General features: G+C 33.2%; 1 protein-coding gene across 2 annotated transcripts; it reads left to right on the plus strand.

Moving 5' to 3' along the window:
- The first annotated feature begins 413 nt into the window (after positions 1–413).
- Positions 414–22,777, plus strand: LOC124449789 (sialate O-acetylesterase-like). 2 transcript variants are annotated; one of them, XM_047000693.1, is made up of 6 exons: positions 414–642; positions 18,372–18,510; positions 19,235–19,433; positions 21,425–21,671; positions 21,756–22,109; positions 22,336–22,777. In XM_047000693.1, exons 2-6 carry the CDS (start codon positions 18,456–18,458, stop codon positions 22,534–22,536), a joined length of 1,056 nt encoding a protein of 351 aa, XP_046856649.1. In that variant the 5' UTR covers positions 414–642; positions 18,372–18,455; the 3' UTR covers positions 22,537–22,777. The 2 variants fall into 2 exon arrangements, with proteins under 2 accessions (XP_046856649.1, XP_046856648.1); XM_047000692.1 differs by lacking the exon at positions 414–642 and adding an exon at positions 3,903–4,177.
- The last annotated feature ends 764 nt before the right edge of the window (positions 22,778–23,541 follow it).

Consider the following 23,541-nt stretch of genomic DNA (forward strand, 5'->3'; position numbering starts at 1 on the left):
TTGTCGAAGAGTTCATTGGCAATATGTCTTAGATGTTAGCTATGTGCTATTATTATTGTTGTCTCTTAGCTTAAAAACATTGATTTGTATGCATGACGATATTTGGAGAAATGTCCAGTCATGCACGTGGTATCATTATTTAAACGACATTACAGTCAATATCATGATGCATAACAAATCAATCTTTTACAAACTATATCTTGTAGCTAACTGATAATAATACATAGAAAATATCTCAGACATATTGCTAAAAAAGTATTACTTAAAGAAACACGAAAAATTTGAAAATGAATTTTGTGTGTCTTTAATGGGATTCAACAAACACCGTCATGTCTGGACTATCTTATAATCAACCAACAAAAACTAGGGAAAATAAAGTTAATATTAAACAAGGATTGATGATTAGAATAACCGATAAGTAAGATAAAGCATTTGCGTATGAATTATGAAACACTTGTGACCGTGCATGCGCTTCTCCTCAACACATCTTTGATTCAACCGTTTGATATGAGGTCCAATATATTTTGGCACAGAATTCATATTTGAATCTAATATACATTCTTATTGTATCTGTATCAACACATTCTTACTCGAAACCATAAAAGTACGCAAATACTTCTGACTTCTGAATCTCTAATCGTGGTAAGTTTATATTTAATGGATAACCTTATGAGCATGTTGTTTAATTTATGTCAATATGTTTATATTGATAATACAGTAAATTATAAAAACCACACAAAATATAAACGTTGTGACACGATAAATTTGGTACATTTTCAACAAATTGAAATTGGTGATATGAAAACTAATGGCAATAAGTTCCACGGTATAATATTTGCACGTATAAAACAGATAATAAAACAGCTTATTGTAGATTGACTATGAACTATTGTGACTATTGGTGTAAACTGATTATCATTCATGTAAACCAAACTGCAATTAGAATATATGCTCCCATGTATGAACATCGCAAACAAGGTCTCTTTAAAGTGTTAAAGTTTTTTATAAAAAAACCCACATGAAAACTAGAACGCTGTCATATACTCTATATAATGTCATATACTGTATTATACTGATACACATAAATTAATAACTTCTACGTATATGGTAAGCAAATTAAGCAAAATACGTTCAAATTAGTTTTTTGCAAATTTTAAAGCCTGATATCTCTCGAAACATTGATTCTAGTAAAACGAATGAAATTTATCATACCTAAAGTTCTTTATCTTAAGCTTTGTGGTGGCAGTAAGTTTTTTTTTCGTTCAGTATAACTCATACTATTAGCTATACATAAATTTTCAAAGTTCTTATTCATTGGTTGATTGCGTGTCACATGAGATTGAAGAAATTGAGCTGTTTTCTTGTATGTAGCTGAAGATGACATGTTGTTGACCGATAGATAACACAAAAAGTCTCGTTCGTCATCACTTGAAAATTTGAAATTTCCTGGAATTTTCCCAATGTGTTTTGTTACAACGGCGGGAAAAATATAACAGGCTGATTCCCTCTGTCTCAGTTATTAAGTGATAATTGATCTAAAATTAACTTTATCGATCAACGCATTACTAAAATTTGAGGTGAGCAACACCAACATATGTGTGTCGTGCAGGAGATTGACACGAATAACCACAGTGGATAATAATCAATCTACAATAAGTTGTTACTAGTTTCTGTTTTTATAGTTGAAAATTATGCCGTGGAAGTTTTTGCTAATTGTTTCATATCATTAATTTTAATTTATTGAAAATTTCCCAATTTTATCACGTCACAACGTTTATATTTTGTGAGCTTTTTTTAATTTAGCTACCGTATTACCAAAAGAAACAACTGCTATGACAAAGATAAATCTTTATTCCTTTAGTTTTTACCTCTGACTTTTGTAGATAATAGGGTACATGTAATTATTATAAAGAAAGAATAAATATAAAATAATAATTCATTTGAGCTGCCATTGTGATATGAACTAAAACATCATGTTGGTCATTTTGATATTGGTGAATGAATATTTTCTCAATTATTTTTAGATCAGGGTGACGTAGTAGAAATAAGTTTATCTCGGCTGTACTTCTTCTTTAAATATTTTTATATACACATTAAATCTATCCATTTTGTAATATCATTTTTTCAAAACGAACACAAAACAGCAAACCTTTGCTTTATAAAGAGCATTTGTAATATCCTTCTACTTTAGAATAATCAAAGTTTCATGACATATTATAGGTAGCAAATGATCCCTTAAATTGCGTTGCGAGTGCAGATATAGTATATGATGTTGATTTATTTTAGGTTGAGTCAATACACGTGCATGAATAAGGCCTTGCAGCATAACCGCTTAAAAGCAATGACTTGTTCTGACAAGTGTTATTCATTAAATATAATTTCACCACGACTGTAGAGGTTGAAAAGTCATAAATGTTTCCTTACATTCATGGTCTAGAGTATTCTGTTGTCAAAGATTCAATAATTAATTATAAATATGAATGTATTTTGTGCCAAGATGTATTGGACCTCATATCAAACAGCTGGATCAAAGTGGTGTGTTTGCACGTGTAAGGTCACAAGTGCTTCATACTCAAGCGCAGTGATCCTAGAAATCTGTTATTCTAATCAAAACTTACTTATTATTTGCTTTACCTTGCGTAGTTACAATTTTTTGAATGTAAGGTACACAAGACATGACGGTATTTTTTGAATTCCGTTACAAAATTTGCCGACCAAATTACGAAATTACGCACATTAAGCAGTTTCAAATGTTATCCTTTTTCTTTAAGTACTATTTCTTTCACAATATATCTAAGATATTTTCTATGCATTATTATCAGTTAGCTATATTTCATAGTCCTTAAGAGATTTGTCTTGTTGCATCATGAAAATAACAGTAATGTCCTGTTTTTGTTTGCCGTACCTGTTCATGCTAAAACACAACGATGGACAAAGTTGCAAAAATCATGTCTAGTCTTTGAACAATCCACATTTTATAATAATGATGGGCATGTACTATTATTAATAATCTCCATCTTATAATAATGTGTTTAGCCAGTCTAAAATGTGCTGATTTCTTCCAGATCGAGTCAATGCAAGTTCATGGATCTTAATATCCTTCTGACAAGTGTTATCAATTCAATATAAATTTACCACGACAGTTAGATTGAAAAGTCAAAAGTATTTGCGTACATTCGTACATTTTGAGTATAGATGTGTTAATACAAATTCAACAAGAATTTATCTTAATTTCAAATATGAACTAATTCTATACCAAAATATATTGGACCTCATATCAAACGGTTGGATCAAAAAGGTGTGGAGGAGATGCACATGCATGGTCATAAGTGCTTCATACACAATTGCATTGATCCTACTACTTGATTGCATTGATATTCTAACAATTAATCAGTTGTTTCATATTTACTTCATTTTTCCTTGTTAATGTTAGTTGAATTTAAGATAAACTATAGACATGATGGTATTTTTTGAATCCATCACAAAATTTCCGGTCCAAACAACACACATAAAACAGTTTTAAATTTTTTCCTGTGTCTTTAAGTAATACTTTATTCGCAATATGTCTACAGTATGTTTCATGTATCATTATCAGTTAGCTTTAAGATATAGTTTGTAAAAGATTGGTTTATATGCATCATGATAGTGACAGTGGTGACCAGTTTTCGTTCGCCGTAACTGTTCATGCAAAACGATGAGCACAATTGCAGAAATCATTTTATTATTTGTTCAAATCGTCAAAATAGTAAGTTCTATTTTATGATTATTCTGCTCACAATAACAGATGACGACTGCCAATAAAATTTTAGTTTTAAGAATATCTGGAACACTTCTATCATTAGCAAAGCTATGAAATATTAATGTACTTATACTGACGTGTATAATAAGACGAGCTTGTTGACAAATTCACACTTAGTCAACCTCAGTGCTTGCTGAAGGGAAAGAAAAATGGGCAAATTGAGAAGTTCTTTTTACGCAATTCTTTTTGTATTCGCTGCTCTTTCTATCACTAATGGCCACGTTGAATTCCGTTTTTCTACAATCTATGGTGATCATATGGTGTTGCAACAAGCGCCAAAACGGGCAATCGTGTGGGGTTACGGTGAAGTTGGTCAAAACGTGGTGCTGAACCTTAGAAACAACTCGTACAGTGTAAACGTTTCTGAAAGAGAAGAAGGTTCCATTGTTAATTCTTTGTAAAAAGCACTGTAGCGAATCTGGGGGTTAGGCGAAATTGAAATTAAAATAAATTTTGAATGATAATCAAAATTAAAATGATTATGAATTTAAAATAGTAGCGAGAGACTTGCAGGGCGGAAATCGAATTCGAGTAACAAAAATTAATGCCCAACATAAAGTTTTAATGAAAGCCCTAGAATTAGACCAACAATTGTAAAATTGAATTTATTGTGACGTTTCGTCTTTACTCAAGACATCTTCAGACAATTAATTTATAGGATGTTAAGACAAGATATTACATTTAAAAAAAGGTGTTAAATTACTAAAGGGGGCCGTGTCAAATGGATTATACGATAAGGAAGCTAGGAAGTAAAATAAAGATCGTGACTAAAATACCACACGAATACATACGAGTAAATACGAGTGACATACAGTATAAACAAGTACATACGACTGACATACGAGTACATACGACTGACATACGAGTGACATACGACTATATACTGTCACAAAAGAGAAATCGCACAATTTCTTCAATAATACATTGATATTTGCCTTCACTTTTGCTAGTATTTGTTTGGACTCTGGGGCAGCCATTTGATAGATTTAAATGCTGAAAAGGTATTTTATTCGCACATTCATTTGTATATTACAGTTAAATTTGGTGTCTTTTGTGCGCAATGTCTTAATCTATTAAACGGTTTAAATGTATCAACAACGGTAGTCTTGCGCTGGAGTTGCCATAAAGTAAACTCCCGTACAAAAAATATTGAGCAGTTATTCTGAGAACTATTGGCGCATGTGTACAATATTTGTAATCTTGTATTAATAAGTTAAAAATCTTGGACAAAAATAACAATTAGATGTACTTGTAATATAATTAATTGATGTGGATTTTCTCCTCAAATGTTGCACTCATTTTATTTATTCTAGCATAGGAATATGAGGTAGTTTTGTAAGGAATCAATCAGATTGCACATTAGCTCATATCTAGCCTCTTTTTTAAAATTTATAAATAACTTAAGTCTTTAATATACTGATTTTGCACTTCAAAGACTGAATTACATCAGCTAGAACTCTAAAAACATTAAAAGTAATCAGAAATCGTACGCATATTATGACACATATACGTAACACAGTGCAATTGTCATTGAATTTAAATACATATAATGTACATTTATTTCATATAGCACGTTTTCAAGGTATTGTTTATACGCTGTATATTTAATCACTTTCATAAATATGTATTTCGTACGTGAAAGTGTGTCAAAAAGCGCTCAAATACTGGCAAATCGCATCGACAAAATACGTATATGTTTTTTGTAGGAGAGTTTACTTTATGGCAACTCCAACGCAAGACTGTCGTTGTTGATACATTTAAACCGTTTAATAGATTAAGACATTGCGCACAACGGACACAAAATTTAACTGTAACATACAAATGAATGTGCGAATAAAATACCTTTTCAGCATTTAAATCCATCAAAGGGTTGCCCCAGAGTCCAGACAAAAACAAGCAAAAGTGAAGGCAAATATCAATGTATTATTGAAGAAATTGTGCTAATTCTCATTTGTGACCAGTATATAGTCGTATGTCACTCGTATGTCAGTCGTGTGTACTCGTATGTCCCTCGTATGTACTCGTATGTACTTTTGTGTTGTTTTAGTCACGACCCCAATATGCAGACCAGCTTGTTTTGAAACTGTGCGATTATTGTAAACAAACAAGTAATGTAAGTAAAATTATCATAATTACAAATATTTTTATATCAGTCGGTTAAAGTATAAAAAGAAATCGAAGCTTGAACAGTTCCGTATGTCTGTCGTATGTACTTGTATGTACTCGTATGTCACTCCAATGTACTCGTATGTACTCGTATGTACTCGTATGCTGTTTTAGTCACGATCGTAATATAAAGTGACATTAAAAGAGGTTAAGTGGAATGGAACTTCCTTGCACGTTAAGTGAAGGCTTGTATTTATTGATTAGAAAGCTCTCATGAATGGAGAGTTTATAGGAATTGTTAGAAGAGGAAATTATTTTAAAGTCGTATAAGTTGGGGGTGTGTCCAGTTGCGTTAATGGGAGCTAAATTACTCGATAAAGCAGGGTGGGAAACTTGATTGCCTGTAAGGGGGGATATTCCCAAGTGCTCCGAAAATCTGGTGTGTAGATGACGTGTGGTTTGACCCATATACGAGGCGTTGCAGCTTCGACACTTGATGAAATAGGCTACACCACATCTCAGACGTTTGGGAATTTTCTCCTTAAAGGGGAAGAAAGAAGAGATATTTTAGGAAGACCATACAATATACCTATCCGTGAGCTTGTAGGTAAAGTTCTTTGTATGTTTCTTGGCCGATAGATTTAGCATCTTTCAACTTTTTTAATAAAGACTTCACTTGATTTTCTCGTTATAAAGTGACTTTTACTGTATCTCCATCAAGAGGTTGGAACTTTGTCGTGTCAGATAAGAGTGTGTCCATTTTCTTTATGCAGTTGTCTTTGTTAAGTATTACGATGCCATTTCCTTTATCAGGTTTAGTGATGAGGATAGTTCTGCCGTTTTATAAATTATTTAGAATGTTCAAGTATCTAGTGATTATAGGAAAAGTGGTGGGCTGTAACTTCGGAAACCTGTGTGGGCAATGTCTTTCAATTTGCATTTGATCGAGTTTGGAAAAAATTCGGATTATTTATAAACAGGTTCTCGTTTAAGACGGTTGTAGAGTTTTTCAAAGGGGGTTAGGACGGTGCAAATGTTTAACTTTTTCGGTGGGATGGAAAAGTTTAAGCCTTTTGAAAGGATTTCTTTCTCTCTGTCAGTAATGAGGCGGCTTGAGAAGTTGAACAACACTTTATCAGGGTTGAATTGGACGTTGTTGTCATGTTTGAGACGGAGAAGTTTGCGATCTTGGATATGTTGATGTTGTATTAGTTTTCTTGAATTTTCACAATCGGAGACATTCTTAAGGTGTATAAAGTCAATTTTGGAGATTAGTAACGCCATGATAGAGTGAGATCCAGTAAAAGTCATTTTACGACGAGAAAATCAAGTGAAGTCTTTATTAAAAAAGTTGAAAGATGCTAAATCTATGGGCCAAGAAACTTACAAAGAACTTTACCCTACAGGTTCACGAATAGGTATATGGTATAGTCTTCCTGAAATACATAAATGTAACATCCCTCTTAGACCCATTCTTTCTTCCATTAATGACTATTCGTATAAACTAGCAAAGTTTTTCATTCCATTCCTAAAACCCTTTACCATAAGCAACCTCATCATCAAAGACTCTTTCTCCTTTGTTGAAGAAATCCTAAATTGCGATATCAACTACAGTAATGTTGTCCTTGCTAGTTTTGATGTCGTATCCCTATTTACTAAGATACCTGTTGACGAAACCATCCGCATAATATCCAATAGCATTTTTAATAACCACCAGTACTTCAACGGAGTCACTGCAACAGAATTTGAAAAACTACTTTCTCTAGATGTTAAGAATTGTCACTTTATCTTTAACAGGCAAATGTACCAGAAAATTGATGGTTTGGCTATGGGCAGTCCATTGGGCCTTCTCTTTGCTAATACATTTATGTCCTTTCACGAACAATCCTGGCTGAATCAATGTCCTTCTTCATTCAAACCACTACTTTACCGGCGCTACGTTGACGACTGTTTTTTACTTTTTCATTCCTCCGATCACGTCCTCTCTTTCTTGACTATCTGAACCGACAACACCCGAACATCACATTCACAGCTGAAGTCGAACAAAACAGAAAACTATCATTTCTTGACATTGATATCTTTTGCACATATAGAAAATTCACCACTTCTGTCTACCGTAAACCTACTTTCACGGGCCTCTTCACTAGCTTCCACAGCTTCATCCCAGTTACTTACAAACTTTTACTAGTCTCCTGCTTACTTCACCACGTCTTCAACCTTTGTTCTACTTACAAAATTTTCACACATTCAGAATTTACCAGAAAGTCACTCACCATAAACAGTTTTCCTTCACGTATAATTGACCAAATCACACGTCGCTTCCTTAACAACGCCTTTTCCCCCAATCCACCTATCTAGACTGCTCACAAAATGCCCATCTGTTTTTGTCTTCCTTTCACCGGCATGCACTTCCTTTAAATTCGCACACATATCAATAGCCTTTGTGCTGCAGCCTTCCACATATATCTATTAAATTTGTTTTCTCCCCTTTCCAACGTACCTCTTCTTTCTTCCCATTGTAAGACAAAATTCCCAACCTCTGAGATCTTGTGTAGTCTATTTATTCAAATGTCGAAGCTGCAACGCCTCGTATGTGGGTCAAACCACATGTCATCCACACGCCAAATTTTCGGAGCACTTGGGAATATCCCCCCTTACAGGCAACCAATTTCCCACCCTGCGTTATCGAGCAATTTTGCTCCCATTAACGCAACTGGACACACCCCCAACTTATACGACTTTAAAATAATCTCCTCTTCTAACGATTCCTATGAACTCTTCATTCACGAGAGTTTTCTAATCAAGAAATGCAAGCCTTCACTTAACGTGCAAGGAAGCTCCATTCCACTTAACCTCTTTTAATGTCACTTTATTTTATTTCCTAGCTTCCTTATCATATAATCTATTTGACACGGCCGCCTTTAGTAGTAATTTAACACCTTTTTGTAAAAGTAATATCTTGTCTTAACATCCTATAAATTAATTGTCTGAAGATGTCTTGAGTAAAGACGAAACGTCACAATAAATTCAATTTTACGATATTTGGTCTATTTCTATGGCTCTATTTAAAACTTTATGTTGGGCATTAGTTTTTACTGCACGAATTAGATTATGAATTTGTACTAAAAAGAATGTTAGCAATAGATGTAGGCTATTCTGATTTACTATGACTTATGCTTATATCGATAGTACACAAAAATTATAAATGGTTTTCCTGTATTCGTAAATCAGCCCAATGCAATGAGCACATGGAAGCCGTCCGCTTTTTAATATTCATCGTTTAATGTTTTTGTAACAAATTATTTTTCATTGAGGCAAACCGTTTATACATTTCTATACCAAACAATACTTACAAACAAGGGCTATCGGAAGTTAAGCCCTTTAGTATTAATTAGTATTATACATTTAAATGTTTTGCCACAGTAAGAAAATAGTATTCATCAAGGAATAAATATCCACCATGGCAGTCGATGACAATTAAACCTGATAATATAGGTCAATTAAGTATATGTGTTTATTTCTTTATTTATTAAGTTTTCTGAAGAATTTGAAGACATTACAAGAAACAGTCAAATCTATTACTTAAAATAGGACAGTAGAACTTCAAAATTCAATGTTTTTGACCAGAAAGCACACTCTTCGAAATTTTTTACATTGTTCAGATAAAGCATTTAGTCCATGACAGCACAAAATTGCTGCAGTATAGCATTGCATATACTCTTTTGGGAGAAACTCACATTTTCATCAAATTGTAGACAGTGACTTTGGTCCTGATGGAAAATAATGTGTAGTGAAAACATACCAGAATTATGTTAGAAAGAATTTTTTTCCATCCATGCGTATGTTGTGGCTGTTTTGACTCGAACACGCATGAAGAAAATGTTCACTTGCGCAACCAATTATTCGACATGCTGCATCACTGACGCAGTTACTATCACTGAAAATGCTAATGTCGAAAAAGCACACTTACCTAATCAGTGCTATGTGTGAAAAATTGGCATTAATATCTATTTCTTGAAAACTGTATTGTTATTTAGTGTGTGGATGGAGAAATAATTACACAGCACAGCCAAACTTGCTGGCTCACAACGCTATATCTTACAAAGAAAAATTATTTCCCTTATTTGTAATGACTGGTACAAGAATGTACGTCAGGGTAGTTTTGGAAGATGTTACAGAGCATATTGCCAAAAAAAAACAAACCCATTTGACTTCGATTATAATTGTCTGTGTTTTTTTCTCAAGACAGCTTTATCATCAGCGCTTAGCATCCTATCAATATGACAGTTCGGCATGCATATATTATGGTCAGATAAATTACCTAATTTGCAAGCTTCCATAGACGAAATGCTTTATTTGAATAATGTAAAAGTTTTAATAAGGGTGCTTTCTGGTCTACAATATTGAATTTTGAATTTCTTCTCTCCTTTTTCAAGAAACAGGTTTTGACTGTTTCCTGCAATCTCAGACTCTGTAAATTGTTCAAAAACTTAATAAATAAAGAAATAAACACATATATACTTATTTGACTTTTAAATATAATCGCAAAGGTAGGCGCACTTATAGTCCGTTATTGTTGAGAGCATTAAACACGAGATATTTAGGTTTGAATTAACGTAAACACAAAAAAGCTTCATTTAATTGTTTACAAGTTTTATTACAATGCATTTTGCCCAAAATTCACCCAAAATTCACCATCAAGGGGCATGTTTAATGTTTATGTTAGCCGGCTAGCCGGGCAGCAGCGAGATCTCGCCTTTATAATATTTGCTTATAATTTTCAAGTTTGATTGATCAAAGAGACGGGCTGGCTTGTCTTGCCGGGAAGCGGAGCGGTTGAGCGAAGCGGAATTTCGTAGTAAACGGGTTTATGTGAATGCACTAGGCGGGCTAGCCGGAATGCTGGGAGTGGCAAAACAACGTACTACAAGAATCGCCATCTTTAGAGCTTTCTTTCTAGCCTATCAGCGTTTTCTTATGCTGCATATTTATTCTTAAAATAGGGGTTATTATCAGCATAATAACAGGGACACATGATCGATCATGATCGGAATGCCACCGGCAAATTTTGAGCATCAATATCTCCAGTGCTTTACATCGGAAATCAGCTAAGCATAATTTGTTTTGTTAAGATGAAGTAATTCAAGCCATGGGTCGAATCACCTAAAGTCGTATATAAATACTATCTGCATGCGTCCACTGAGGAACCAGCTGAATTTTACAACATATGTAGTTTATGTTATATTTATAATTTCCCGAAGGTATGTCAATTTTCAACCCTTCACATAAAGGAGAAAATGAGCATGATGTGACTGCTCTGTTGACCCAAACTAGAAACAAAAAATCGCTACGATTGCACATAGCTTGGGAAATATCACACAAGAAATGAGTTATCGACTAAAAAAGTCTTCCAAAAAATTAAAAGTACACCAGCTTAAAATGCAATCACAAAGAAAACCATGATAAATCTATGTGACAGGGGCGGATCCAGCTTCTGGGCTGACCGTGGCCCTGAGCCATGTAGCGCCTTCGGCGCGATAACATAGGGGTCTGGGGCATGCTCCCCAGAAAATTTTGAAATCTAGACTCTCGGAAAAGCGAATTCCGGCATTTTAATGTAGAATATAACAATATTTTAGTTATAATCTCATCTAAAATTTCTAATATCGCCATTTTTAATTCTGTTCGGATAGAAGAATAAAATGTTACTTACCTTGTGGTGTCTAATGTAAAATCAACGCAGTTTCCGTACCTTTCTGTAATCACAGGATTGTTGCCGCAGGAGTGAGAGAAAGATGAAGCATGTTATTTTTGCAGTGAATAACATGGTCTTTTTCGAAATGGTCTTTTTCGAAAAGCAGCAAGGATGCCTTTTGTAACAGCCATAAAGATGGCAAGACTAATAAAAGCAATGTTCAAAGGTGGTCTTCTTCCAACAACATCAAAAATGTTTATCCAACCATCGTAAAGATTGCAAGATTAATAAAAGTAATGTTCAAAGGCAGTCTTCCTCCAACAGCAGCAAAGATGTTTATCCAACAACAGTAAAGATGGCAAGATTAAAAAAAGCAATGCTCGAAGGGGATCTTCTTCCAACAGCGACAAAGATGTTTATCCAACAACAGTAAAGATGGCAAGATTAATAAAAGCAATGTTCAAAGGTGATCTTCTTCCAACAGCGAAAAAGATGTTTATCCAACAACAGTAAAGATGGCAAGATTAATAAAAGCAATGTTCAAAGGTGATCTTCTTCCAACAGCAGCAAAGATGTTTATCCAACAATGGTAAAGATGGCAAGATTAATAAAAGCAATGTTCAAAGGTGGTCCTCTAAAAACAAAGTAACAAAATGATTTTTGGTGGATGGGATTTTTTGATCTACCAAATACGAAGGTGGCATCGCAGCACAACGAAAGATATGGACATAGTCAATTGCACTCCCATCAACAAAATCTCTTGGATATATTGTACAATTGAACATTTTAGCCAACGAATCCCAATTTCCTTTCACTTCAGCATCATTAGTAATTGGGTAGTATGACTGAATAGCACACTGGATTACTGTGGACAAAGCAAACATACACATCAAGGGTGAAAAGGTGTAATTATTCGCTGTTTCCACTGCTTCTTGTAAAACTGCTGCAACTTTATTCGCATTTTCTAAAGAGGTTGGAGCTGCATCGGATATACAGATGGCAAAGGCATTTTTAAGTGAAGTGAACGCACCATTTTTATGCTGGGACTCGATGAGAGGATGGGTAGAATAGTATTTTGCATTCTCAAACATTTCAACACTAGTTAGGAATCTCAAGTAAATAGAGTCTCATTCCCAACTAATGCAATAGAACATGCATTGAACAGACAATTCCCATTGGCTAAAGTACTAAAAGAAAAATTAGTATTTAAGTATCAATGGCTGCTTTGTTATACCAAGTTATACCTGGAAACAAATCTGCTAGACTGACTCTTACATAAGAATAAATAAGGGTAACCAATACTGTTAAAGATAGACTAATAATGTTGAAATTGAGAAAGTTATTTTGTCTTTGTGTTAATTTGGTAACATCATGATAAAGTCAAAGTCACAGGCAGGTAGTCTAAGATTTTGAACTAGTCTAGGCATGTCGAACAGGATTCAGACGACTTATTGATTCCATCTACTATAGCATCAATATTCTATATAAATCGCGAAAGAAAGTAACAGTTATTCAAAATGATATGTTAGTTTCTTTAACCAGGGGATAACATAAAATGCCAGGAATACAAGGATAATACATTATTGATTGGGTTAAATTTTAAAAAGAACTAGCTTTGACTAACATTGAAGTAAAACACTTTTTTTTAACAGACAGTAACAATTAAAATTATTTAGGCCGTACATTAGACAGACTGAGTATGCAAAATAATGACAGCTTTAGACATATATTTTACATGATACACTAAATATGAATAGCTGAAAATTAACGGATTGATCATATATTTCAGGCCAAGATGTCAAACGTAAATAAAAATATAAATTAATACCCCAATACATGTAAATTCTTACCTAACAGGAACATTGGGTCCTGATCTTTCAGTTTGGCTTTCAGGGAACAGCAGTTTTGAAAATGAACAAGTTCGTAGCATAATATCGCCAGTAGAATTTATACGACGAAGTCTTTCCTCGTTGATTATTTTACCACAGTGTTGTCTCAAGTTAGACAATTCACCAGAAATAATTTCGCAAGCGTTCTCTTGCTGAAAGGTTTGGACGAGCTTTTCAAGAACATCGATCTTTATAGAAGTTTCCATTGATCCTAATCGCTGAGTAGAACTAGAAGTAGCGTTTTTTCAAGTCGACAAGAATCGAGCTATTGCATATGACTTGTATTTATTGCGCAATCAAAATACATTCACCGTGGCTCACCGTGGCGCACATGACCAAAACGTTCCCTGTGATTGGCTTGAAACGCTGCACCGTGGCTGAAGGTTACTATATTTAGCAACTATTGCGAAATTTTTTGAACGCTGACCGTGGCTTTTCATTCTGAGATTGCAGGCTCGAATTTACGAACATATTCCGAGCATATTAATGGCGTATTCGGCAAGATTCGAGACGCTTTCGGTGATTTTACAGTTCAGAGTTTAACTGGATCATAATACTATTTTAACAAGACGTCGTCGTTTAACAAGACGTTTTGACAAAAAATTACAAAATTCATTCAATTTTTGCTTTTGATCGAATTTTGCTGTATTTGAGCAAAATTTTTAATCATGAAAAGTCAACCCTGCAAAAACTTAAGTGGCAAAAATTCTGACCGTGGCTCAAGCCACTTTCGCCATGGCCTAGATCCGCCCCTGTGTGATATCATAACTTGAGGCCTTGAAATCTCGAGAATTGGGGGGGGGGACAAATGTTCATATGTGCATGTTCTATCTTATTAGCTTCCACTGAAATCAATTGTGGTTATGGATTAACAAAGATTAAAACATACGAATATATGAATATTTGCACCCCAATTATCGAGATTGCGCGGCCTCTAAAGACGGTTTATAAAACATCCAACAATATATTTTTAAATATATTTTAAAGGTATACATAGCTATCAACGCTTTTTTAGCAAAATTTCCCCGAACAAACATAAAAAGAGCATTGTGTCTCTGATTTCAATTGATTGAATCAAAATCGTCAGTAGCATGCTCCATGTATAATCTTGAACTTGGGTTTGTTAATAAATATACTAAGTCAGCCGTGTGATCCTTATCCATTGTGCTAAGTTATGACTTTGAGCGTCTCAATCGTCTATATTTCTGTGCGTTATTACTTGCAATACGAATACTGTACAATATCTTAAGCTTTTTAGTTTTGACTGAATTTAGCAAAGCTTTTTGAAAAGCATGATAATTCGTTCGCCCATACGATGAATTGAGCTCGAGTTTACATGTTTATGAATAGAAGATGACAACTGGCAATATAAAATATTATTAGACACCAGTCACAAAAACAATTTCGGTCTTCATTGGTCTGCAAAGAATTCCTAATATTTTTATTTATGACGTCATACAAACGAAAAAATTGCTGGTATTGTTAAGTATGACGTCTTATCTGCAAATAATAGTTTCTACAATTGTTAACGCGATTAAAAGCCGGTTTTGAAAAAATTAAATTATAGCAAGGTTTCTGAGCTCAACTTTGCTTCGGCAGACAAGGTTGAAAAATATACTTGGTATCATGCTAAACTTCATCCAATAATTGTTAAATATACGTATGTTTTTGGCAGTATTGTTTTATTGCTATTTTTTCTTAATAAAAACGAACGCTCCACACATGCAAGAGTAGCATTGTATTTATTACACTAAGTTTGGCATGTATCAAGCGCTTTAGACGAATTGTTATTAAGACCTTTAATATTACACAGTACAAGTTTAAATGCCGTAAACTTTCCATCATATTGCACAATTGAGAAATAAAGGTACCAAATATGACAATAATATATCAAGTCTGGTTACTTAAATTATAAAATTGTACTTTTAACCCATTTACAAACAGAGTTTTGCTTGCCCAATGGCAATTTCGCAATTTAGGTTAATTTCATGTCATAAGATTGTCCTAAAAGCATACCGTTTGGGAGCAATCGAGCAATTAAAATGAGAAAACAGCCCGTAATTTTTTTATCGAGAAATCCACGAATGCACTAAATCGTAATACTCGTCTTCGTTTGTATATTCGACCATTACCAAGAATAATGACAGATGGGCAGACTCTTCAGTATAGCATAGTAGCTAGTTTTCTGCGCCTGCGGCGGAATAAAAGAGACGATGTTTTCGCACATTTTAAATAAAAAGCAAAATTCTGATGAATTTAAGAACATTTTGTGCATAAAGATTACAATGGTGCATTAGACTTCATGCTATTGTTGATTTTGTAAAATTGAATCGAAAGAGAAGAAAATTGTGAATATTTCATTCATTGTTTTAACACTTTATAACTCTAAGTATCGTTGCAATTTTCACATTTCAATATGAGTATTATTCGTGTAAGCTGTAAATTGTATCATAGATATAAGCTTATAGCCTAGGTACGATGTATCATTTTAGAATACCCAACTTCTAATTATCATTTATCTGCTGTGGGTAGAATTATTAATTCCATTCTCAATATTTGAGTTATCCATGAAACAGCTTTTAATTTTATCAATATTGTTAGTTGTTGCATTTTATTATTTGGTAAAACATCGCTTTTATCACTTAAATAACTTTAAAAGATTCTGGCAGTGCTTGAAGTAACTCAGATAAAAAGTCAAATAATTAATTGATTCTACTATAATAATTCCAAAAACCTTAATATGAAGAAAACAAACGTTTATCTTGGTATCATCACATAAAACAATTTCATTGAGGTCGTCACCCATAATAGCTTTAAAAACACGATTAGAAACAACAGCAAACTAACTATATAAGTTTTAGCCACATTATGATTAATGTTTATAACCATGTAACTGTCAAGAACATGATGAATTGTGCATGGGGCTGTATACATCAGTTCTATGCGATTGAGGCCATCAATCTCAATGCAGTAGCCAATAAATTGCTTAAGCTTAAAAAATGACTTATAGCGTACTATGCCATGTGTCAAAAACTTACAAAATCAAAATAACTTGCAATGAAATATATAAAAATAAAACAGTATGCTACTATTGTAACAGTACTATGTACAATGATGATGTCATAAGCTTTATTTTCTCTGAAAATTTTGTATTTAACATCCAATCAATACGTATTGCGTCAAAAAAGGTGAGGATGTCGTTTCAAGTAAAGAACATGGTTGAAAAAGAATTAATTAAGATTAAGACTTTAATTTTTTAAATCTGGAAAATACTCGTTCAAATACTTCACATTAATTTAGAAGTAATTCAATAAAACGTAAATAAGGCAATATTCTTCTATGAAATTTATAAAGTCGACAGGGATGATCTTGCTTAGCTTAACTGGTTCAGTGATTCACGTGCACTATTCACAAATTTACATACTTACACATTAAGATATACATTTTTATAAACGTCTTTATGTTCGTACATTTTTTTTAATTGGCAAGACTCGGTAAAATCATTGTCACTGTAAAAATCTTCATGTAGGAGGGGAAGAAGTCGGAGTATGGCAAGTTGTGTTACCCCCAATGAGTGCTGGAGGTCCTTATTGTATTACTGCGCTTTCATACGTACACAGTAAAAGAAAGGGCCATTTTAGCCCCATGAGGTCGTTTTGGCTTTTGAAATTGCTAGCCGTATTGGCTAACAATAAGGGCTAAAACAGACAATAGAGCCGTTTTGGCTCCATGACGGTTGTTTTTGCTCTACAATTGGTGCCAAAATAGAAATATACGGGCCAATTTGGCCCCATGAGGTCGTTTTGGATTTTGAAATTGCTAGCCATATTGGCTAACAATGAGAGCTAAAACAGACAAGAGGGGCCGTTTTGGCTCCATGAGGTTGTTTTTTGCTCTACAACTGGTGCCAAATTGGTTCGAGAGCAACTTGATGACTGCATCGAATCGGGTGACACAATACAAATATGGCGGCCAACTGTTTCATGATGCGCGTTTCGATTGCTGTTTTCACTATGATAACGGCCGTAGATGACTATGATATTGCAGAAAAAATAATATTCTATTATCATTCAAAGTATAGAGTTTTTGAAGACGACCATTTGCTTTGTTTGTAATGGTTTTTAAAATGATTCAATTGTCGTAGGAGTGAACGGCAGAAAACAAATTATGTCAGGTATTGTCTAGTATAAAACACTAGTTCAGATTAATCTTTTTGTTTTAAGCACATTAAAATATAAAACGGGAATAACTGCAATGTCGAATATCTCGCTTTTGAAAATTTTTTGCTAAAATGTAAAAAAAAACAGTGCAAGTCTCTTGGAGTAAGAGTTCAAAAGTAGAGTCAGGATTTGGATGAAACGTTGGGGTTAGTGTTCGATGTTAGAGACATGATTAGGTGTTTAGGATTTTAACTGCAAATTCTTTAAAAGGTATTTCAAAAAAAAAAAATACTAGTTTTAAGTAAATTTTTCCTTAAAACAAGAAATAGTATCTTGTCCTTTCTACAAGAAAATTATGTTAAGAAATTTCTTAAAACAGGAAAATGCTCTAAGCAAGAAAATTTATCTTAAGTAAATTTTTCCTTAAAACAAGAAATGTTATCTTGTCCTTCTATAAGAAAATTATCTTACTAAATTTCTTAAAACAACAAAATGCTCTAAGGAAGAAAATTTATCTTAAATAAATTTTTCCTTAAAACAAGAAACATTGTCTTGTCCCTTCTATAAGAAAATTATCTTACTAAAAGCATTCTATGTTTGATTAACATATACGAGAAGATATTGAACCGTTTAACACACACTAATCGAAGACCTTGCAATGTTATAAGCACTAAGTATGTATCTAGAAATGCTTAATGTTATTATTTATTTTTTTTATTTAGTCGGATAATGGAACGGAGGCAATAAATGATTCCATTAATTATCCCAAGATACGATTGTTTTCTGCAGGCCTTGATTGCAGTGTTATGCCTAGGACGGAGTTATGCAAAATAGAATTGCCTTGGTCCGTTGCTTCACCAGGTATTTATCATACTGTCAAAAAAAATAGGCAAAGAAAATTTACAAAGGGTTGATTGAATCGGAGAGTCATTTTGTTAATCTATATGCAATATGCAATTTCAGAGACAGTTTGCATAGAAACAAAGAAGTGCTTACAAATTTAAAATATAAGTACTATCGAAAGTAGCAGTGTCGTCGCTACCTACCAGTGTCGTCATATCGTCTTGTTTGGGAGAATTAACTTGTTTTAAGATCAATTGTTTCTCAGAGATTATAACTTGCATATATAAATTTTATCCTCCTTATTTATCGTGCTGTTGATGCTACCTGAAAAGAAATATTTCAAAAGAATACTTCACGATACAAATGGAACCAATTTGATTATTCTTCAAGTATTTTTCAAAGTGATTTTATTTTTATACGTGAGCTGTCTTTCAACTCCCCTGCTTTACATTGTGATTTTATTTGAGCTAAGCCTTTTGAACAACATTTAATCACCATTAAATTATTTATCAAAATTGATAACAATGAATAAAATTCGATAAACATACTTTTGTAACTGTAAAAGTGTGTGATGTGTAATGTCAAATAAATATTATAAGTTTTTTCTTACTCAAACATTTTCTTATTTTAAAATAATTAAAGCAAGGTTTAGTACCAGTAAATTCAACAGCACGCTTGATTCATGAGATTTTTCTATAATATAACGCCTTTTTATGGTAAAATTTATCGTTTGTGTTATTAGAAACGGTAGGTGGAAACTCGTGGGCATATTTTTCTGCCGTATGTTGGTATTATGGAGTGCAGCTGTACAAGACATTGAACTACTCAATTGGCTTGATCGCCACTAGTTTTGAAGGAAGTCCTATAGAATCATGGTCCTCACAGGATGCTCTTAAACAATGTGGATGGATTAAGGAATTTTTATTTGCTCTACCGAATTCGTAAGTATCCTGGCGTTTTCACGTGTTTTTTCTCGTTGTAACTCGAGGTTTCACTCAATGATAAACAGTTTTTACCTCTTTTATTTATTTTAAAAACCTTACACAATCCTTCTTTTACTTAAACAATGATTATTATTCCAGCGTAGACCTCCAGATTTTTTCTTGATTACTGATCTATAATTTTTAAAACATCATGGAAATTTAAGCTTTTTGGGAAAGACTTAAAGAATAGCCATAAGTCCTTTTTTATTGCCTTTATTATAGTGATCCTTAAATATTTTATTAATGTAAATATTTTATCACCTGATTAGCTGACAAGCAAAGAAAGCCATAAACAAGCTTATTTTCGATTAAAAAACATGGTGGTAGTTTAAGTTAACAAATGTTTGCACAGTTGCAATCGTGGGATTTTCAAGAATTACAAAACGATGCAAAGAAAACAATGTGTGTATCATGTATATTTGCATGCTTTGTACAAGTGTTAAATAAAAACTCACTCGGGTTTGTTTATATAAACTTATTTGTAAAACTATATTATACAGGGTGACCCAAAAAGATGAGTACCCATGAAAATTTCAATTATGGCTTTAATTAAAAAGCTATTTATTTCAAATTACAACCACACATCATTCAGTTTATGGAAGACTATTCACAAGAGTTTCGGCTATTTCTATCAAATTTTAGTCAAGTTATGGCTTTCCTAAGATGTGTTCCAAATGTCCATCATTTCGTTGCAAGCAAACCTGTACTCGTCTGGCAAAGGTTTGAATCACTTTTATACACTCCTCTTTCGAATGGCTCTTATTTTTGAAGAACGTAAAACTGCCATCACAGCAAGGAGTGTATAAAAGTGATTCAAAACTTTGCCAGACGAGTACAGGTTTGCTTGCAACGAAATGGTGGACATTTGGAACACATCTTGGGAAAGCCATAAACTGACTAAAAATTGACAGAAATAGCCGAAACTCTTGTGAATAGTCTTCCATAAGCTGAATGATGTGTGGTTGTAATTTGAAATAAATAGCTTTTTAATTAAAGCCATAATTGAAATTTTCATGGGTACGCATCTTTTTGGGTCACCCTGTATATTATTAATACTATAAAGTAATGAGAGGCAAAAATTCATATCAGTAACTCATTTATTATCATAGGGTGGCTTTTCGACAGTTTGTTACAATTGCGTTTTTATAATTTCATAAGATTATTTCGTGGAGCATTTTTAACGATAATTAAGTTAATATTTAATAGGATTCGTGATTACGTTTTCAAAAATTTCACAAGAAAAAACCCAAATTTTTCTTAAAACTAGTCACAATCCAGCCTACACGTTTTTTCATTCTATTTTGTATATTTTAGCTTTCAACATCAACCAAAAAAATAAATTTCTGAAAACGTAATTATTAGAAATGATCAAAATTTATATATCATGACTAAGCTTACAGCAATCTTTGGCACAGAATAAAGATAAGCAAAATTTTCCATTCAATATAATTTTTTTGTCTCAACTTTCTCTTGACTTCCAGTTTTGTTGTCATATTAAAACTAAAAACGCCTCTGGGGCAATTACACTAAAACTTTTCTTTATTAGAAACTATTATTACGAAATATCAAAATACATAAGAAAAAAGTTAAAGGAAGTCTGGCTTTATACATTTATAATTATTAAAGCAACATCAAAAAAACAATAAGCAAGAAAAATGAATTTTTTCCTTTAATGCACCTGTTTTTTATACTGTTTTTTATACATTAATTATAATGAATGCGGCATGTCCATTGAAAACGATTGATCGTAAATTTTCCAATTGACATGTCATGAAAGCTCTAATAATCAATTTTTAAATGTATCTTGTTTTTTTTCCAGTACATGTGTATTAAAATGCGATTTTCAATATGATTATCAGCGGGGGGGAGAGAACAACGCCTGCTCGTTTTATAAAACAAAAAAATCAATCGAGATTTGGAGGAAATTTTTGCTTTTTATGTATTTTTAGAGGATTACCTTTGTTGAGTACGTTCCCGCTGTATAGTTGTATGTGGAATTCCATGATTGTGCCGTTTCTTAATATGACCATCTATGGTGCCATATTTTATCAAGGAGAAACAAATGCTATGAACCCAAAATATTTTGTGTTGCCGTACAACTGTACTTTTCCTGCCATGATAAATGATTGGAGAGCAAAATGGTACGCTTCTACACAAAATAACACTGACCCACAGTTTCCTTTTGGTTTCGTTCAGGTGGGTTTCATCAGCATTAAAAGAGTCCTTGTAAATTTTTCCAATTGTTGAAAACTAATCGTTTTGATATCTATAAATATTTAGTTGTCCGCTGTTAATTACAGCCAGTCGTTACATTTTGCTCAGTTACGTTGGGACCAAACAGCACAGAAGGGCTACGCTCCAAATGCACAACTAAACAATACTTTTATGGCTGTAACAATGGACTTGGGAAATCCTTCATCACCATATACGAGCATACATCCCACTGATAAATTCAATGTTGGCTATCGCTTGGCGTTATCTGGCCTTTCATTGGTTTATGATAAAAAAAAGTACTTCACTGGACCACTTGTACGAAAAATCGAAAGGATTGCAGTCAAACTTGGCACTCTTCTTGAGATAAAGTATGAATTTGTTAACGAAACGATTGAAGTAAGGAAACACACAGGCTTTGAGGTAAGTTTTAAATATCAATGACAGCTTATATCATAGGAATGCAACAAATCATGAACGTCTTATTTCTTTAACGTCTGAAAAACGTTAAACTAACTATCTCGTAAAATATATCTTTATGCTCAGTATGTCTCCGTGCTCACACATACATGGATCTGCCTTCCAAAAACGTACTCCAATAGTAGCCAAGTTACTTCATGCAGCAAACTTTTTACTAATTTTTGCGTAGGTACTTTGTGATGGTACTTGGACAGCGTCACGAATTGTGCACTATACCATCACATCCGTATTCCTACGGGCCCGTTGTAATCCTGACAAGGTCAGATATGCTTGGTCTGACTATCCTTGCGAGTCATTGAAGTGTGCTGTTTACAGTGGAGGACTACCTTCTCCACCATTTATTATGGATGGTCCATTTTCCTTGAAATAAAAACTTAAATGATTTTTATACCGCGTAATCAACTTTTTTTAGTTAGCATTCATTTGTATTTGTTATTATTGAGTTGAAAACAAAAAATGCAAAATTCGTCTTTTAGTCTTTTTGTTAAAATTTCAAAATTAAGTATTTTGAAATTACAATTTGAGAATCACATAAGAAAAATTATTCGAAAATATTTAAACTAAGATACGACACATCATTATTTTCCCATTAAATGTTGCAAAAGCTTTAATGCATGCATCATTTTTTTCCAAAATCCTTTTTAATCCGATAAAGTGAAAAATAAACCATAAAACACACTCCAAAAAACATCATGTTGTGAACTCAAGATTTGAGCTCTAAAAGCAAGAGACAAAATTTATCAAATTAAGTAATTATTTGCAAGCAAGCGTGATCGTAAATAGTGGTTATGAGGAAATGACGTAAGCAATGAAAAGAAAGAACATTGGAAGGTGTAAATATTTAGGTGTTAAGTGATCTAACTGTGAATAGTACCATATTATTTCTTAATCCCTTAATTTGTAAACAGTAACATCTTCTAATTTTCTTTCTTTTCATTTCTTACGTCATTTCCTAGTAACAATTATTTAAGATCACGCTTGCTTGTAAATAATCACTTAGTTAATAAGGACTTTGAAATAAAGTCGAAATATTGCTTCAAATCTTGTCTCTGCTGTCATTACTAAAATCTTTATTAACAAGATGATGCATATGTGTTTTGGAGTGTGCACAGTAAAAAGAAATGGGCCATTTTAGCCCTATGAGGTCGTTTTGGCTTTTGAAATTGCTAGCCATATTGGCACCATGACAGTTGTTTTTGCTCTACAATTGGTGCCAAAATAGAAATATACGGGCCAATTTGGCACCATGAGGTCGTTTTGGCTTTTGAAATTGCTAGCTATATTGGCTAACAATGAGAGCTAAAACAGACAAGAGGGGCTCCATGAGGGTTGTTTTTGTTTTACAACTGGTGCCAAATACGTTCGAGAGCAACTT

The sequence above is a fragment of the Xenia sp. Carnegie-2017 genome, unplaced genomic scaffold (genome assembly GCF_021976095.1).
Source record: "Xenia sp. Carnegie-2017 unplaced genomic scaffold, XeniaSp_v1 HiC_scaffold_23, whole genome shotgun sequence".
Taxonomy (NCBI): Eukaryota; Metazoa; Cnidaria; class Anthozoa; order Malacalcyonacea; family Xeniidae; genus Xenia; species Xenia sp. Carnegie-2017.

Coding starts and splice junctions, on each gene's coding strand:
- LOC124449789 (XM_047000693.1), top strand. CDS start 18,456: ATGCCTAGGACGGAGTTATGCAAAATAGAATTGCCTTGGTCCGTTGCT. Junction 19,434..21,424: donor TTATTTGCTCTACCGAATTC/GTAAGTATCCTG, acceptor ATGTATTTTTAG/AGGATTACCTTTGTTGAGTA. Junction 22,110..22,335: donor GGAAACACACAGGCTTTGAG/GTAAGTTTTAAA, acceptor ATTTTTGCGTAG/GTACTTTGTGATGGTACTTG.